This window comes from Neltuma alba, unplaced genomic scaffold, assembly GCF_004799145.2.
Source record: "Neltuma alba isolate B1F8T4 unplaced genomic scaffold, ASM479914v2 tig00004702_pilon, whole genome shotgun sequence".
Taxonomy (NCBI): domain Eukaryota; kingdom Viridiplantae; phylum Streptophyta; class Magnoliopsida; order Fabales; family Fabaceae; genus Neltuma; species Neltuma alba.
In genome coordinates, this window is record NW_021633827.1 from 29,277 (window position 1) to 50,045 (window position 20,769).

General features: G+C 33.5%; 1 protein-coding gene and 1 pseudogene across 1 annotated transcript; both read right to left on the reverse strand.

The window, feature by feature from the left end:
* Nucleotides 1-4,785: 4,785 nt before the first annotated feature.
* Nucleotides 4,786-6,882, reverse strand: LOC114745547 (L-type lectin-domain containing receptor kinase IX.1-like). The gene has a single exon (XM_028933708.1). It carries the CDS (start codon nt 6,880-6,882, stop codon nt 4,834-4,836), a length of 2,049 nt encoding a protein of 682 aa, XP_028789541.1. The 3' UTR covers nt 4,786-4,833.
* Nucleotides 6,883-8,735: 1,853 nt separating this feature from the next.
* LOC114745544 (L-type lectin-domain containing receptor kinase IX.1-like) lies at nt 8,736-13,216 on the reverse strand (annotated as a pseudogene).
* Between the last annotated feature and the right edge of the window lie 7,553 nt (nt 13,217-20,769).

The window sequence follows — 20,769 nt, forward strand, 5'->3', positions numbered from 1 at the left end:
TGCAAGAACAAAATTATACAAGTACAACATATCACAGAAGTTTTTGTACAAATTTATCAGGAATAATCAATAAAAAATCATTGTGAAGTGTAAGGTTGATAGTTGTCCATAGTATATGAGTGCATATCGATGGGAGGACATCAAGATATTATGTTTTTAACCATCACAGCATATAGAAGTGAACATATTCATCATGCACAGGACAACTTGCTTGTTTCTCATTCGAGAAGGTCAAATTTAGCTTCTTCAATTGTGACTGATGACTTGAAGTGAAATATTAGCAAGAGTCCAAATCTCAGCAGAGAACATATTGAAATCAGCTATTTTTTATATATGGGCGTGAAAGGAATATTTTGTAAATAAGTGTGAATGGATTTTTTTTTTTTGTAAATGGATACATACCAACAGTTCGTTTAGTAATTACATGCAACCCATATGATTTTTTTTAGATGGGTTGAGAAATAGGTGTAGTTTTATGTATACGAAAGTGTAAATAAAAATTGACTATTAATTGATATGTTAGACTCTGCTGTCATTTGAGTTATAATTATTGTACTCTACATTGTCAATAGACCTGTTTTGACTTGTCACTGCTTGTATTATAACTTGTTAATTAATCTACTGATGTAAGTTATCTAAAATGTGAATTCAAGGTATATAATGGGTTTTAGCATCATGAAATGTTTTCAATTACTCTGACATATTACATTTTGGTTATAATATTGTATATAATCATTATTAAAAGTATATCATTGCTGATATAAAATTATAAAATGAATTGTCAATAATTACACCATCGCTTGTTAATGTTGATAATGTCACTTTTCATTCGCTACACTATTATGTGTCAATATAACTGCAGATATGAGTTTTAAAAAAAATGTGATTTTAAGTTATATAGTGTCATTTAATATTGACATATTCTCTAGATTAATGTGACATTTGTTAACGTAAAAAAAATCAATAAATCGTAATTACCATTTGATTTGTCAACGGTAGTAATATGACTTGTTAATGGTGGCATTGTGACTTGTCAATGGTCGTACTGTGACTTGTTAACTATAAAATCAAGGATATAGAATTTCATCCAGGTGCGGAGGTCCTGTGGCAGATTCATCCAAGTGTCGCGGTGCCTATTACAGAATGTCTCTCCTTTGTCCTGCTTCAGAGGCTGTAGCGGATTGCTTCGGGCACCGCGACGAATTAAGCGTTATCAAGCTTGTCAACAAATACACTGTGACTTGTCAACGGTGGCACTATAACTGGTCAATGGTGGCACTGTCACTTGTCAAATTTTGAAAAATTATTATCCAATTAACGTAAATTTTGGTTATACCTTTTGGTTAATATTGTCATTTTAATTACATATAACTTAATTGAGCATTTTAAATAAATGACACCTTTTATTTGAAAGTTTTTAATATAGTTGTTAATATCCACCCGTTGACTTGTTCATAAGGCTATTGTAACTTGTTAAATTTTGTGCTGTTTAATGTCATTTTCAGAGCTACTTTGTTAAACATAATTTAATTGAAAATTTCAAATAAATAACACCTTCACATAAAGCAATAGGCTGCATGGAATTAGATTATCCATGAATTTAATATAAAACAATAATACTACTTGTTCACTAGTCCATAGATATTAACTTCATAATTTACTTGTCAATACAACCACATTAAATACAAAATGCCATTTTACAAGCACAATCGATATGACCAGTTTCAGTTACACTCTTCATTATTTGTCCCTTCTTTTATACTTGCTGTTCTTGCACTACTTCCAATATATCTTATATCATCTTCTCTATCATTTATAAACTTATTCCCTATATGAACAAAACAAGTAAATGCTTCCCAGACGTACTGGCTATCAGTAATGTAAATCTGCATCAACAATTGTCCAGTTGTTATTGACAAGTGAAGCAGCCCTACTGACAACTATCGCGGCATCCGTTGACAACCTTCGCAGCTTACATTGACAACACAATATCCCATTTCGCAGAAAAGGTTTCTACCCACACCAACTTTCATCTTCTTCAACTTTTCATGCTAAAGCATGCTAAAACAGAGCAAAACTACCCACAATGTCACCAAAAACAGAGAACCCATCATCATCCTACTCGCCTACAATGAAACCCCAATTTAAATCACCAACCTAAAGGTCTTAGTGTACTATTTTAAACTCAAAAAATTTGCAGAGAAACAAAAGGAATACATTGCCATAAATGAAGAACATAGATGAACACAGAGATGCTGACAACAACAGCTTTGTTTCGACCATAAACAGCTTCAATGATGCCCTATACCTAGACGATCTTCAATAATTACAGCAAAGATAAACAAAATTGAGGTTCCTTGCTTCTGATGAGGGTTGATTTAGCATTAGTTTTTTAGAGGAGAGTGAGATAGCAATGGGTAAATGGAAATAGGGTTCAAAATCAGATTTCATTTCAGCAGGGACAGCATAATCTTTTTATAATTTGCCTTATTGCAACCAAGTCCCTTTGGGACTCCTAAGTAGTTATTAGATTTGAAGGGACTTTTTTGCATTATTTTTTCTTCTGTGGGACCTTAATGCCATTTTCTAATATTTTTTCCTCTCTATTTCTTACAAGGGATCGAGTCTTGCGAGTTTTTTTTTTTGTTTTTGTTTTTTTGGGGGCAAACAAGTCTAGTAATTGCAAATTACATGTTTGAGGATTGACTTCATATAGGGCATTTGCTTAAGTTTTCATTAAATTTTGCAACTATGAACCTGTTAATTAAACGACGTTTTCAATTATTCATATGCATCATGTTACTCAGTGGGGCTTCATCTTTTATTTTTAGATTGTAGTAAGTTACATACACTAAAAGAGAATTATACTATCACAAAAAAATTGAAAATTATAAATTAGGAATATAATTTTGTGCATTAACCACAAAAGAGAATTTTCTGAAATTTTGGGTATACTTTCCCATTCTGCCTTTTCTTGACCAAAACTTTTGAAAATGACAGCCCAGTCCCTATCCAAGTTTCAAGTCAAAGGTTATTTCATCTCTGTTTCTATTATACCTTCTGAACCTCTGACAGTTTTAAGTTTCTCATTTGCTAGGCTAAATTTTATAGGATATGATTCTCAACCCCAAAACTTCATCGGAGTCTCTTTCTTCCTCTTGTCTTAGTCGCAAGAAACTCTCACTTTGTAATTTAATCCCTTAGAATTCTTTTATCTTTCCAGAAAAACTTTAAGGCTTCTGCTAAAAAAAAAGTTGGATAGCCTTCCTATCTTATATTACTTTTTGTACCTCTAAACCTAAAATTCAAGATGTAACAAATGTGGGTAGATCAACTTATAGAGCTTTGGATGTATAACCTGAATATGAACATGTGGATCCGACCGGTACGCACTTCCTCGTTTATCTTTATCTTCCCAACACCAAAAAAGAAATAGGGGAGCCAAAGCTGCAAGACTCAGGTGCACTGACAATATTGGCAGGTTTTTAGGTACTAATACTAACAGCAATTGTTCAATGTACAAAATACTATATATTATGTGTCAGATATTATTAGTTAAATTTATAAAAAAAGATTCTATCCCGAATTGCAAGTTAAATGCACAGTTGATGTCCACAAGGGACAATGCTGTCAAAGATAGATATTTTCTTTGGAAAATAGCAGATAGATTAGGTTAATTATTTGTCAGGTGGAAAGTCGCTTTATGGATGTGGACACACCACCCTGCACGGATGGCCCTTGGAAATGTATACTCAATTCCAATTCTTGCTATGCTTTTATTAGCTGGAATGTGACCACCTAAAGGAGGTTGCGTGGAAGAACGGTTCGGCTCAACTTGACCCTGAGGATATAATTTAATTAATTTGGAGACCTTTCATGCGTCTTGTCATTGTCTCAGGGTTGAAGTGAAGAATAGGAAATGAGGGAATCGGCGGGTCCTCCTTTTCGTTTTCAGAATAGCTGTCAATTTTAACAGTAGATGTGACTTGAAAAAATCAGGTAAATTTCGTAATTAAGAAATGGTTATAAATAGATTTTTCCTGGTCATCAGCATTTTTTTCTTCCTCTCTATTTTTCCAAGGGATCAAGTCTTTCGATGTTTTTTTGGGCAACCAAGTCTAGTATAATTGCAAATTACTCTTCCAATCCTTAATATAGGACTTAATTGTTGAGTTAATTTTGATTCTCAATATAAGATCTATTTATCATATTTATTAATTTTTTCTAAATTACCCCTATAAATACTCTCTCAACCATAATCAAATAGAAAATGGAGGAAGGATATTAATAAAGATGATTATGGTGTTTTAGGAAAACATGTCATATTTCTTATAATTAACTAACCTACGTAACTTTTTTAATCTAATCAAATTAATTAAATAGGTCTTATATTAAAAACCGGAAGAGTACGTAAGTGTTTGAGGAAGGCCTTCATATTGCAAGGACATTGGCTTAAGGTTTCATTAAATTTTGTAACTATGAACCTGCTAATAAATTAAACGATGTTTTCAGTGATTCATATGCATCATGCTACTATGTGGGGCCTCATTTTTCTTCTTTTGTTTTATTTCTTTACTTTAACTTGTGAAAAAATACCATGACATCGCATCCCATTTGCAATGACTTTTAAGCTGCTTCCAAGTGGAATGAGCATAAATGAACAATACTATGACATAATTTCGGTTTCTTACAAAATGAGAAAACGCAACATCATTACCCAAAAAGCTTAAATTTCCTGTAAAGCTGAAGCACCCCTTTCTTTAACAAAAAATTGAGAGTTATACATTAGGAAAATAATTTTGTGCATTAACCACAAAAGTACAATAACCGTAATCAATTTTTGCTCGAGTACAAAAGTGACACACTTGGTGAAACATTACCGCGAGAAGTTGAAGCAGTGAATCCAGAGGAATTTGTGTTGGAACTAAAGCTTATATTCTGGTTTTGACTTGCATATGAAGCACTGGAGCTCGATAGAATTGAAAATGACATTGGGAATTCATGATAAGTTAGTATGGGATAGCTTGAGGGGAGACTAGGAAATGGAGTTTCAAAGTTAAGCACATGAATTGCTTGCCTTATTGAAGGTCTATGGTTATGATCAGGATGAGCACACCACAGCCCAACAATCATCAGGCATTCCACTTGATTGTGGTCAAAATCTCCTTGTAGCCTTGGATCAACTGCTTCAAGAATTCTCCCCCTTCCATAGAGATCCCACACCCAATTCACTATGTTTATTTCGTCTTCTGGAACCCTATGGTTGATAGGTTTTCTTCCACAAACTAACTCTAGAGCAACAACTCCAAAACTATATACATCAGATTCTTTACTGGCCCTTCCAGTAGTGATACATTCAGGAGCCATGTAACCCATAGTTCCTGCTAAAGCTGTAGTTTGTGCTCCTTTTGCATGGTCTACAAGTCGTGCTAATCCGAAATCTCCAAGTTTTGCATTGAAGTTGGAGTCTAGCATGACGTTGCTTGATTTTATGTCTCTATGAACCACACATTGTTCCCATTCTTCATGCAGGTATAATAAGGCAGAGGCTAAGCCTTGAGCAATTTTAAATCTAATTGACCATGTGAGAAACCTTTTGTCATCAAAGAGATGAGAAGCCAAACTTCCATTTGGCATGTACTCGTAAACTAGCAAGAGCTCTTTCCTTTCATGACACCAACCGATTAGTTGCACCAAGTTTCGATGTCTTAGTTGACTAATAGTTCTCACTTCTGAAGCAAACTCCTTCTTCCCTTGTTTAGAATCCTTTGAAATTCTCTTTATGGCAACGTAGGAGTTTGAATCTTTGAGAAAACCTCTATAGACCCCTCCAAATCCTCCCTGACCAAGCTTTTGCTCATCTTTGAAATTATCTGCGGCACTTGCCAATTCGGCATATGAGTACTTTTTGGGCCCTGTTCCTCCTTCAAAATCATCGTCACTGATGTTGTCATTAGACTCACCATCTTTTGTTTTCTTTTTGTACTTCCACAAGAAAAACAATACAACCAGACAAACTAAAGCAATCCCTCCAACCCCTAATCCTATAGCAAGTGTTGTGGCATTTCTACCTGTACTGGGAGCAATACGTGGGAAGTCCTCTGAGTAGAAACTCCATGTATCGACCTTGTGTATTGCAACTGATGTTCCTGTGGCTGCTGAGAAACCGAAACTAACCCATTGAGGCAAGTACTTTCTTAGATCAACTATTTGATGAAGATGTTGCCACACAGTGTTGTTAAATTGATCAAAACCGGTGAAGGAGACACTTAAATTACGTGTACTTGCAGTGTAGCTGATGAAAGCCTGATTTGATCTGCCTCCTGTGATATTAGCCAGCCATCGAACACTTCTATTAGATCTAATAGAATTGATATCGACACCCACATGTACATACGGAGGATCCCATCCTTCAGTAGGACCCCAATTGGGATAGATATCAAACTCCACAGCAACAAAGGGATGATCTGTTGAATTAAGTATCGTTTCTTGGCCTCCAATAATCAGACCCATAGAACCTCCTCCAACTTTTGGGGGATTAGGAAGCTTTGAGCCATTAGGGGCTAAGAAGAAGGCCATCCCATCTCCAACATTACTCCTGTTCTGTGAATCAATCACGAAGGTGAAATTGGTGTTGAAATTTACGAGTTTCCCGGTGGCTTTGTCCCACAAGTGCATCGGTTCTTGATATGTGGCTCGACCTTGACTATTGTCTGAGGATAGCTCCTTTTGGTTTCTTACTAAGTAGAGGTATGACTCTGCAATGTAAGCTGATAATTCACACGATATCTTGCTATAATCATTGGGCTGGAAACTGGTGAAGCTGAAGTTCATGGAAAAGGCATGGGATATCAGGAGGAAGAAAATTGATATTCGCAACATCTGATCTGATTTGGCTAGGAAGTATGCTGTGTCTGAGCTTTCAAGGAGAGGCATTTATATATACAGTCGAAGAAGTCAAGAAGCTTGCGAGTCCTCCTTTTTTGGCAAAAATTAATGAGCTAGTGGTAATAATTTTAATTACTCCCTCCGTTTCTTATTATAAGAGACATTTGATACTTATGGCATGTTCCTATATATAAGAGACACTTAAAAGTTGTCTCTACTTTTTTGTGTTGATTTTCTATTTTACCTATATTTATTGTCTCCAACTCACACTCTCTCTCCCTCCCACTTCTCTTTCTTTCAATAATTTAATTGTTCTCTCTCATACTCTCTCTCCTTATTAATGAGGGCATTTTTGGAAAAAAATTATATTTTTTACACATTGATTGTTCTTAACTAATTTTAACTGCTTTTTTTATCAACGTAATTCGGTTATTCGTCTCTTATAATAAGGAACGGAGGGAATATCTTATTTTTAATAAAGTCTCTGTAATCCCCACCCATATTACTAAGTCATTGTATCCCTGATTATTATACATTTATGATGTTATACTAGTGGTTCGGAATTGGTTTTTTTGTTCAAAAGTTAGGAATGTGTTTGGATCTTCTAACTTAACTCCTTAACGAAATAAATGTAGAATGTGTATTTGGGAAGAGGGGAAAAAAATCAAAGAAATTAGTGCACCCTTGTATAAGATATGACTTCATCTTTTTGCATAACTTCAGTCTTTTATGTTATTTTCCTTTTTAAATAGCATACTATTTACATTCACTTTATGAATGGGAAAAAAAATCATGAAATATGATTGGATGTAATTTGAAATGGATAATAAATTTTGGGTTTCATCAATGACCATAAAAAATACCCAGAAAATGATCAATGAAAATGGATACTAATTGTCAGGGGGAGGAGTTGAGTTGACTGAGTCAATATGAAAAAATCAATGCCCATTTGTGTTGAATGTTGACTTTCTCCGTGAAGATAAAAGCTTGCATTAACTGTGTTTGGAATCACTACATTGTCCCATCTCTGATCATATAATTGAATTTTCAACCCCCACATAATGCATTTGTTGACCCGATTTTGTGGATTTGAAGGCATGGCAGAGAAGCTGACTATATTCCCACCGAGATATTGAAAATAAAATCTTTTTTTGAATCAGTTGAAATAGTGATTGGAATAAACCCAATCATGATTCAAATACTATGATTTAATTAAAATGTACAAAAATATTTACATATAACCAGTAAAATTTTAAAACACAAAGTTGAGATTGGAGATTTATATTTTCGAGAATCAATCCGGGTTCACGCTAGGAAAGGTCCACAATAGAAATGATTTATTTATTAAAGGGGTTGAGGAGAAGTATCAAAAGAAAGAAAAAGGCTTGCACATGGTTTTAATTGATTTGGAAGAAAACATATGAAAGTGTATAGGAGATGGTCTTTGAGAAGTCCTAAAAAAGAAAAGTCTGCATGTTGCAAATATTAAAGTCATACAATATACATATGAAGGGGTAACAACTAGTATAAGAATACTGGAACGTGAGGTAAATAACTTTTCTATAAAAATTAACCTACATTATTTCATACACGAAAACAAATCCCCCATGGGCCAAACAAAGAAAATCTCCTGTAACAAAAATTAAACGTTTATTCTCAGTATGAATTAATAATATTTCTTATTGTATTGATTCGAAAGTATTTTTTTATTATACATAAACCAGTACCTAAGTATGCTTACTGTTATAGGCTAGAAGGTCAGATAACTAAATACCATAAAAAGGAAATCTGACTTGAGATATAGCCTTCCAAGTAAGAAACTTGTTACTAAAGAGAAACTTCCTGGACTATTTTCCTTCCTTGATTTGTGCTGACGTGGATGATTGTGAGGATCCAGTGTATGACCTATTACTTGGTGAAGGCCTAGCTTGATTGGTTGCAGAAGAACTAGCACAAGCAGATGAAAAGTTTGAAGAACCAATGTCAGAAAAAGTTGGAGCAGCAAAAATTGGTTTGGGCATTGTTGGTGGAATAGTGGGCAATGGAGCTTCAAAGTTAAGCACATGAAGTGCTTGTCTGATTGCAGGCCTCATAGTGTAATCTGGGTGAGCACACCAAAGCCCAAGAATCATTAACCTTTCAACTTGCTCATCAAAATCTCCATTATCAAGCCTTTTGTCAACTGCTTCAAGGATCTCCCCTCTGCCATAGAGTTCCCATACCCATTCCACCATCATGACTTGTTCATCACTAGCATTAGGGTCAATTGGTTTTCGCCCACATGCTATTTCTAAAGCAACAACTCCAAAACTGTACATGTCAGATTCTCTTGTGGCCTTGCCCCTCGCCAAACATTCAGGAGCCATGTATCCTTTTGTTCCTGCTGCGATTGTTGATGTTAACCCTTTGCCATGTTCTACGACTCTTGCTAATCTAAAATCTCCGAGCTTAGTGTTGAAATTCGAGTCCAACATAATATTGCTTGGTTTTATGTCTCTATGGACTACGCACTGCTCCAACTCTTCGTATAAATAAAGCACTGCTGAGGCTAAACCTTGAGCAATATTGTATCGAGTTGGCCATGTCAAGAGGTCTTCGCTTTGAAACAAATGATAATCTAAGCTTCCATTTGGCATGAACACGTGGATGAGTAGAAGATCATTTTTTTGGTGGCACCAACCCATCAATCGCACCAAATTCTTGTGCCTTAATTGACTAATGATCTTCACTTCAGAGGCATACTCCTTTACCCCTTGTCTAGATTCTTGGGACACCTTTCTTAATTGCAACAAAGTATTTAAGCCTCTCATGAATCCTTTGTAGACACTACCAAAACCTCCTTCTCCAAGTTTGTGTTCCTCAGCAAAGTTGTTCGTGGCTCTCGCAAGTTCATTATAGAAAACTTCTTTGGTCCAACACTTTCAAAATCTCTGTCCAAGGAAACATCCAAGCGATCATCCTTTTTTGCACTACAATTTAACTTCCATATGAGGAACCAAGCTATGCATAACCCACCAACCCCTACAACTGATCCAATGCTCAATCCAATGACCAAACGCTTATTATTGCTTTTACTTTTTGGCACCACTCCTCTCAACACTTTATTAGGACTTGAATTGAAGGCCCCTGAGCACAGTGTATGTAACTCAAACTGAAATCCTGTGGCTGAAGAGAACCCAAACTGAACTTGTTCTGGTAGATAGTCTCTCAAATCAATCTGATGGGAGTAGTTTTGTCTGATTTTGATGTTATCCTTATATCCTGTAAACATGACACTTAACTGGAATGAACTAGAATTGTAGGTAATCTCAGCATCGTACTTTCTACCATCATTCATGGTGTACCATTGTGTTGTGTAAGGAGACCACATCTGTTTTACATTAATTCCCACATGATCCTAAGGTGGATCTCTTGCATTAAGCATGGTGTCAAACTCGACTGCTACAAATGGATGTGCATCAGAATAAGTTGGATCTCCCATTTCTCTACGACCCACGAGACCAATACCAGTGCCATCTGGGGGAACTGGAAGTGGAAAATTTGGGTGTGCTAATAAGAATGTGATGCCATCTCCATGCCCATCACGAGTTTCGTTGAGTACATTGATAATGAAGCTGAAACGGGTAACGAAGTTTACAAGTGTTCTTGTCTTTTTGTCCCCAATTTGCAACAGGTTCTTGTACGTTACTCTCCCTGCACTGTCCTTTTTGTATCTGACTTAAACATCAGATCGTTAGATTCATAATAGATCGTAATAGAGAGACCTTAGACTCCCTATTTTTTTAACTCTATTTCTTTGCTGTCCTTAATTAACCATGTGCTATTTAGTACCATCAACCAATCCAAATTCATGTTTTTTTGAGCACCACACAAGGTTTGCTCTTTCCAAGTGATTTATTTTATCCGCAAGACTTGGAACTTATCCAGAGAGAATCAAGTGCGTATCACTTGATCTAACTACTATTGATGTATCTCCATTTCTTGACAACTACAAAAAATAATGCATACTTGACATACAAGATTGACTTTACAATAAACAGAGAAATCATAATTACACAGACCTTGTAAGACCAACAATTAACATTTGAATACCTCAAATTAGTGAAATACAATGGAAGGAACAAGATCATCAGCTAAATTTTTTACCCAAACACACGCGCGCACTGATAGAATGCCTTTCGCCTGCCCACACCGGCCTGTTAAACTATTTTAAAAGAATTTAGTTCCAGTAAAATAGAAGAATTTTCAGAGTCAGGTTGGTGCTTTTTAATAGTATAGGTTGTGTAAATTTTATACCCACTCCAAACTTTTTCAATAGTCTTATTTCCCGTTCCCTACAATAATTTTGTCCAAGACTGAAATTTGTTGATATTAGCAATCAGTCACCTAATTTGGTTGACGCTAAGCATTTACTAGCCATGTGAGGTGGGGCAAATCATTCACACTTAAAAGAAGAAAGAAAACACGCAAAGCCTCATGTGATTAAAATAACCGGTGTGATACACGATGCCTTCAGAATTTTATTCCCCCCCCCCCCCAAAAAAAAAAAGCATGCAAAGTCTCTTCCTTTATTGTAATTAGCTGGGTTTTGTATTAACTTCTTGTAATTAATTCTTTAATGGAATTGTTTTTCCTTTTCAGAAAATGGGGAAAAAAAAAACAAAGCATGCAAAGTCATTTGGGATTGTTGACTCCTTGATGGCCAACGAGTCTATCTTGAGTCTTTTCCAGAGGAAGGTCTTTTCTTCCTTTGTCTTGAAGAAAGAGGTTCATGGACTAATTTGTCAAGAGTAGTACAGAGTAGTAGGGAGGTGTTGAGAATAAGAACAGCATATAGAGACTACTTTGTCATTTTTCTTCCTTTGATTGATTGCCAACCGAAAAAAAAAGAAAAAGAAAAAGAAAAAGGAAATGATCATAGCAATTAAGACAGTAACTAATTGTACTTAAAGCTTTAATTTCTTGTAAAGCAGTTGATAATATTTAACAGAAATATGTTTACTACAAATGATTAGAGTATATTTAAAAGTTCATTATTGGAGTGGGGGCTTTCTATTAACTCATGACATAATTTATTCACATTTTATATCAATTAAACAATCAATTTAAAAGCCATAAATTTATTATAAAAATGTCACTGCATTGATTATTATGTCGTTTTTTTCCCTAAACCGACATAGAGGACTAAAAAGAAAGCTACTTTTTATATTAGTGGTTACATGACACTCAATAATGAACATATTGGAACGATTATAAACTCAGATTTTAGGCACTGATAGGACAAATAAGGCCAACTTTCGATAATAATGAACTGGCCTATATCCATGGTCTACTTGAGAATTCTTCAGAAGGGTGGATATTTCAATTGGCCAAATTCTAATATGAGAATATTTGACAGCAATTATTTTTCGCAAATTGAACAAAATAAAAATAAAAATAAAAGAAAAGAAAAGAGTTCCACTGGTTTTCCATGCATCATCAATGCTGATTGGTTCAAACTCAAAATGCTTATTAAGCAGGAAAAAAAGTTATGCAAAACTTGATTCTCACACACCCACGCTCCCATGAGATACAAACTCAGACAATGCAACCATGTTAAAGTTTCCAGGTAAACAAAAGGCCAAAAACGAAATTAAGTAGATTAAAGCAATAAACAATATCACATGTTTTTAGTCAAATAACATTCATAGTACCAAAGATACAAAAGTTTCTTAGATGATTGAAGTTCGCCTTGTTGGAAATTATAACATATAATAAGCTGAGATCACATGAAGACTAAAGACCATAAAAGAGAAAATGAAGGAATAACTTTAGATCCTCTCAATTGCTTACCTGCAAAACTACTACTGAGTAATTGAAAGGAAATCAATTCTGACTTGAACTAGCATTAGTCCAAGTCTGAAATTGTAACTTGGAAAGTCCAATTCATTCAGAATTGTTCCTTTGCAGATGAGTGCCCTGAATTGGATGAATATTGTGAGGACTTAGTGTATGACCTCCAATTGGTTGAAGGCCTAGGGTCATTGGTTGCAGAAGAACTAGCATATGCAGATGAATAAATTGAAGAACCAATATCAGAAAAACATGGAGCATCATATGTTGGTTTGGGCATTGTTGGCAGAAGAGTAGGCAATGAAGCTTCAAAGTCAAGTACCTGAAGTGCTTGTCTAATTGTAGGCCTCATAGTATAATTTGGGTGAGCACACGATAGCCCAAGAATCATTAACCTTTCAAGTTCTTGCTCATCAAAATCTCCATCAAACCTCTTATCGGCTGCTTCAAGAAGCTCACCTTTGCCATAGAGTTCCCATACCCATTCCACTATCATGAGTGGTCAATTAATTTAAATCATTTATAACTTTAATCCATATATTTTAAAAAATAACATTACATATTTGATGAAATTAAGGAACTAATATACCCTTAATGAATCAAGCAACGCGGAAACTTGTTTGACCTCATTTTCTTCGTACGGATGGGAAGCCGAGAAGATCAACACGACTGTTGCGTCTGTTGGGTTATGTGTCTCAGTTTGATTGCTAAATGTTGCTTTCAAACTTCTCCAATGTCCGTTTGGCCAAAAAAAAAAAAACTTCTCCAATGTCCACAAAGCAGAATGACTGTTCACACATGGATTAGGCTCGATCAGATGCTTTCCCCCTGGAAAATGCAATACCTCTTCATTATTGTACGCATCTTGCAAATTTTCAACATCTAGTGATGATGTTGATGGATTGAACTATCGGGAGTAATCGTTGGAAAATTTGGCTCAAGATGTAAGGCCCTCGTTTCCGGTTAGAATTCAATGAAACTAATCAATACATAGATTATATTGGTTGCTTAAAGAAACTCATGCGCTTGGACCCAGAAAAATTAGTTATCTGGAGCAAAATATTTTCGAGTTATACACGATATAGTCACCTAAACTTTATCTCATGTACAAATATACCCCTTATTATATTATATTATATTATATTATAGTATAGTCTTAGAATAGGCCAACTCTTGTGTACGATGAAGATGGAGTGCGAAATTGCAAGATAAATGCATGGTTGATGTTGACAAAGGTACATCCAATCAAAGATATTTTGTTAGGAAAATTACGGTGAGGTCTAAAAAAAATCGCTAAGAAATCCTAATAACGAGAAAATAGCATGAATATCTTGTCATTTTCATTGCTTATTACTCAATTGTTATGAGATTTTTTGTGATTACATTTCTTTTTTATAACCTTATAATATTTCTCCCTATTTTCTTTTAAAAATGTCAGATAGATGGGGTTAATTATTAGTCAGCTTGGCAATCAACAAGGAGATCGGAAATGTAATTAATTCTTAGTGCAATGAATAGTACCTGGAGGTCTGAGAAACTTGATAGAGTCTCAATTTGATCCCGAATATGATTTGTTTGGAGACTGTCGATTTTATGCATCTTGTCATTATCATAGACTTGAAATAACTAGATTAGTGTGGTGATGTTTTATTTATTAAATGTGCATAACACTTAAATATTATTTGATTCTTAATGTAAGAACTATTTCACTACCAAAAAAAAAAGGAATTAGTGACGAAATTTTATTTTGTCGTTAACCCATTACTAATGCTTCATAAATTCCATCACTAAAATTAGCAATGGAAAATTTCTGTCTCTAAAGTAGTGATAGATTAGTGATGGAATTTTATTTCGTCACTAAATTCTGTCACTAGTCCATAGCTGATTCTGTTTTAAATGATTAATGACGGGTTAAGTTCATAAAAATAACAAAAAATTTTGTTGATAATTATGTAATTCTATATAATCAAAAGATTATGAAAAGCCCCTTGCTTGTTTCTATTCTTTTTCTGCCATATTTAGAGAATTCACTGCAGTACTAGAAAGTCATAGTATGTATATTGTGAAGAAGACACGAAAAAATTCCGTTACTAACTCTCATCACAAAACATTTTTGTGATGGAAACTAATGACGAAATTTTTCCATCATTAATTTTCATCTCAATTCTGTCACTAATCATTTGCAAAAAAAGTATAATATAAATATATAATAATTATTTTTTGAACTTATTAACAGAAATAAAAATATAATATATCATAATTTTTAAATAATATATCATATAAAAACTAAAAAATACAAATATTATAAAAGAAAATAAAAATATACAATATACAATATACTTATTATTTTGTTAAATATATGAACAAAAATATAAATTATTAGAAATTTTTTACTAAAATACAAAAATTAACTTCAAATAAATAATAATATATTAAATATATATTCATATTTGTTATTAGAAATATTATGTATATTTATTTCTGCATAACAATTTCTTAAGTGCTTCTCAACTTAACTGGCAAAGGTTTCAACACGTGTGCAAGAGGTCTCAGGATCGAACCAACACTCCTTCATAAAATTGAGCCAATTTCTGACGTGGTGATAATATGCACAAGGCAATGACATCGCGGCTTATAATGATGGACACGTAGTAGTGGCAGCCATTTATGATGTGGCGACTCATGTGATGGACACGTGGCCATGATATAGATGAGGGGATGATATAGCTGCATGGGTGAGAGGAGAATGTGAACTGGCAACTAGTGATGAGGTGGCAGTCATATACATGACACATGGCGACAATCAATTTTTGCCATATGGTATTTTAAATTTACAAAATAAAAAAAATTTGGCAATGGATTAGTTATGAAAATTTTCGTCACCAATTTATGACGGAATTTTCTGTCACTATTTTGTGTTAGTGGGACATCTGCCACTGATTAGCATGGATTAGTAATGAAAAATTTTTGTCACTAATCTATCACTAATTAGTGACGAAATTTTGAACTTTGTTACTAATTATTTAGTGATGGTAGAATTAGTGACGGAAAAAATTCTATCGCTAACTAAATTTCGTCACTAATCCATTGCTAATTTTGATTAGTGAAGAAAATTTTCTCACTAAATTTTATTGCTAATTTGATTTTTTTTTGGTAGTGAGCTTACCTAATATGATTAAATTAAAAAAGCTAAATAAATTATTTAAATTTGACAAATGTGACATGATCTCTCTAAAAATACTCTTATATAACACTAATATATATTACTCTTTACATCTTTTTTTAAAAGAAACAATCTCTTTTATTGTGGTGTTCCAAAATACAAGAACTAAATCCGCTTTGTTTAAAATTTTGAACAAGTTTGTTCACTTTTATTTTCATTCAATATGCACTACTACAAAATACTTGATTTGTAGCGCCCATTTTGTAGCATTTAAAACGAAAACACTACAACTAGTAATCAATAAATTATTCAAAAGAAAAAAAGACATATTCTATAGCACTTATTTAAATAAGTGCTACAGGATGTGGGAAAAGAAAGCGCTACAACATCCATTTAGTTTATTAAAAAAATATAAAAACTGTCTGTAGCGTTTTATTAGAAAACGCTACAAAAGATACAACACCTCTTGTAGCGCTTTCTGAGAAAAGCGCTACAGGCGAGCATTTTCTCAAAAAAAAAATTATTAAACTTGGTGTAGTGTTTTGTTTTAAAATGCTACAAAAAGTCCATTTTCATTTATCTATTTAAATTAAAAAAAGCTAAATGAATTGTTTTTAAAAATTAAAAAATCCCTTACTAATGATATTTCCCTCATTTTTTTTCATTTTCACAAATATATTTAAGTTGAAAAAATAAAATGATTTTTTTAAAAAAAATTATAAAATCCCCTCCTGTAGTATTTGTATTTCCCCCCCTTTTTTCATTTTTCCAATTTAAATTTGTAGAAGTAAGCTAAAAGCAATTTTTTTTCTAAAGTTATAAAAATCCCCTGCTAATTAATGACACATTTCCCTTCATTTTTTTTAATTTTTCATTCATAAGTTTAAAAAAAAAGCTAAAATCATTTTTTAAAATAAAATTATAAAAATCACCTGCTGCATGTACGTAGCATTTTGATTACAGCATTTCCGTCTTTTTTTTCATTTTCCCTATATAATTTTTTAAAAAAAAAGCTTAAAGCATAATTTTTAAATTATAAAAATCCCCTGCTAATTTTCCATTCATAATTTTTGTTAAGCTTAAAAAAATTTAATTCATTTTTTAAAAAAATTGTAAAAATAACACTATAGGGAAAAAATTTTTTATTTTCCCTTGTTAAGTTTAAAAAAAAGTCTAAGTTCATTTTTTGAAAAAATTATAAAATTAACGTTATAGATTAGAAAAATTTTTTTGTTATTTTCCCTTGTTAAGTTTAGTATAAAAAAAATCTAAATTCATTTTTTAAAAAAACATTATAATACTAACTGTATATACTAGGGAAATTTTTTTTTTCCATTTTCAACTCTCTGTCCTTCAGCTTCATCAAGACCCATTTTCAGCTCCCCTTTTCCCCACAGCTCGTGCCATACACCTTTCCCCATATGTCCCCACCACTATATGTTTCCCTAAGCTCCCCACTTCTATTTTCCTTCTCTATTGCCACCTCCTTCTTTCGTCCCCACCACGGTCCCCACCCCCACCCCTACCCTCATCCCAACTCCAATCCACGGTCTCCACCCACACCCACAATCCCTACTCCCTTCCCATCCCCATTCTCATTCCTTTTGCCCTTAATTGCTTGTTCCCCCTCCCTACTTTCATTTAAACTTTTTTTTGTAGGACACCAATATAATTTAAGTCAGTCTTCAACACACTGTAAGTATTTTTTTCAGCTAAATTATTTAAAAGCTTGCAAATTTAAGTTTGTTAGTGATAAATATGTGAATTTGCTTAATATTTTTTATTTTAGTTGGTTAAATTTTGTAAAATTTTTTTTTGGTAAAAACTTGAAATATATTGGAAAAATTAATGAGATAGGATTAATTGTTATCAGGTTATTACATGTAGAAATATGTGATAGTTATATTTTTCTATTTCCTATTTTAGGTGGAATCATATGTTGGCAAACATGTTTTTTTTTGTTAGCTTTTAATGCTTTTTATTTTAGATTTGATATACGTTGTTGGCAAATATGATTTTTTTTGTTGTTGTTTATAGTTGTGAAAAATCATTGAGTTGTACTGGATTAATTGGTTGATTATAGTTAAAAGAGATGGGTTGAAACCGGAAAACTTGCATTTTTAAGATGTTATGCTGCCGATTTTATTTTGAGATAAATAAAAAATATTATATTATTAATAGGTATAATAATAATTATGTACTTAACTATTTATTTATAATAGGTTGAAAACATGGATTGAAAATAGATATCATCTAATCGGTGTTCAATGGAATATATAAATGGGGTGAAAGAGTTTTTTAGTTTTGCAATGAGGCATGCAAAAGATCCTGAAAAAATTGTTTGTCCATGCTTAACTTGTTGCTATGGAAAGCGAATTAGCCCACCTAATTTGTTAGATCATTTGGTATGTCATGGAATTGATCAATCTTACACACGATGGACAAGGTATGGTGAGACTTGTGATACATGTAGTGATCAAGTTCATAGCGCAAGTGGTGCTTTAAACGAGTTTGGGACAAGCATATGTGATGAAGACGATGGTCTTGAAGAAATGCTACATGCAGTTGAAGAGGATCTTTGTGATTATCTTAATTTATTTGAGAGGTTGAAAAGTGATGCAGAAAAACCATTGTATGCTAGATGCACAAAATATCCAAGATTGTTAGCGGTATTAAAATTGTATAACTTAAAAGCACGTCCTAGATGGAGTGATTTGAGTTTTACTACATTGTTTACACTTTTGCAAGACATGCTTCCAGAGAAAAATGAACTTCCTACGAAAACATATGAGGCTAAGCAAATTCTTTGCTCTACTGGGATGGGTTATGAAAAGATTCACGCATGCCCTAATGACTGCATTTTATTTCGAAATCAGTATGCATCTTTGGAGAAGTGCCCTACATGCAATGCATTATGATATGGGAAGAAAGAAAAAAATCCTTTGAAGTTCCTTTGGCATTTTCCCATTATTCCAAGATTTAGGCGTATATATAGTAATGCAAAAATTGCTAAGCAATTGACATGGCATGCAAATAAGAGGATTGAAGACACGAAACTTAGGCACCCTGCAGATTCTCCATAATGGAAAAATATTGATTATAAGTACCCTAACTTCAGGGAAGAAGAAAGAACCTACGACTTGCATTAGCAACTTGTGGAATTAATCCTCACGGTGTTCAAAGTAGTACTCATAGCATATGGCCTGTGATATTGATGATATATAACCTTCCGCCATGATTAATCATGAAACATAAGTTTATGATGTTGTCCATGTTAATTTCTGGGCCGAGACAACCTGGGAATGATATAGTTGTATACTTGGCTTCTTTGATTGATGACATAAATTTGTTGTGGGAGACTGGGGGTGAATGTGTATGATAGCTATAGAGAGGAAAGTTTTAATTTAAGAGCCATACCGTTTAGCACAATTAATGATTTTCTCGCTTTTGATAATCTATCCGGATACAATATCAAAGGATATTATGCATGTCCTATATGTGCAAATAACAATCATTCTATGCGATTAGATCATTATAAAGAAAAACGTCTACATGGGACATCGGAGATTCTTACCTTCAAAACATTGTTGGAGGAAATGGAAAAAAGCTTTCAATGGGGACTCAGAAGAAGGTAGTCTACCAAAGATGTTGACTGGTGACCAGGTTTTTGAGAAGGTGAAAAACTTAGATAACAATTTTGGCAAGTATTTTGCAAAACAAGTTGTCACAACTGGTTGGATGAAAAAGTCAATTTTCTTTGAACTTCCATATTGGAAGTTTTTACATGTGAGACATTTTCTTGATGTGATACATATAGAAAAAAAAAATATTTGTGATAGTTTAATTGGCACATTGCTCAATATGCAAGGAAAAATTAAGGATAGTGTCAATGCGAGGTTGGATTTGGTTGCCCTGGGAATAAGAGAAGAGTTAGCACCAACTGAGAGCGGATACCATATGTATTTACCTCCTGTAGCTTACACACTTTCAAAGAAGAAGGAAAAAAAAGGCATTTTGTGGGTTTCTATATGGAATTCAAGTTCCAGAAAGCTACTCCTCATCAAATGTAAAAAACCTTATATCAGTGAAAGAGTTAAAGAATCTTAAGTCTTATGATTGTCATGTGCTCATACAAAATTTCTTACCAGTTGGTGTATGGTCTATTTTACTCAAAAAAGTGTGAAACACTATCACTAAACTCTGCATGTTCTTTAAGTTGATTTGTAGTAAAGTAGCTAATTCAACAAAGTTGCGACACTTACAAAGGCAAATTATTTATACTTTGTGTAAACTTAAAATAATTTTTCACCTTTATTTTTTGACATTATGGTTCATCTAACCGTGCACTTGGTCAAAGAGGTTCAAATATACGACCCAGTTTATTTGAGATAGATGTATCCAATTGAGCATTTTATGAAAGTTTTAAAAGGGTATGTTAAAAATAGATATCAACCAGTGGGTTGTATTGTAAAACGGTATACGGTTGAGGAAGCAAGTGACTTATGTGGTGATTATCTTTCCAATATTGAACCTGTAGGGATCTCGAAGTCTCGTCATGATGGGCAGAGATCAGGGAAAGGAACAAGTAGGAGTCATGTGATAAGCATATCAGTGATTGAATGGAAGCAAGCTCACTTATATATATTGCATAACATCGACAGAGTTGAACCATTTGTTGAAAAACATAAAATATTCTTCGAGGTATGTTTGGTGATAGAAATGAAAATTTGGTAACAAAAGAACACAATCAACATTTTGCCAAGTGGTTGAAAAGACGCATCACTGATGAGTTAGACAAGAATCCTAATTTAGTTTCTGAAAAATTGATATGGTTATCAAAAGGACCAAGCTTTCATGTATTATCTTACACTGGTTATGCAATCAAG

Bases quoted from the DNA above. Each gene is read 5' to 3' on its own strand.
- LOC114745547 (XM_028933708.1), bottom strand. From the start codon at position 6,882: ATGTTGCGAATATCAATTTTCTTCCTCCTGATATCCCATGCCTTTTCC.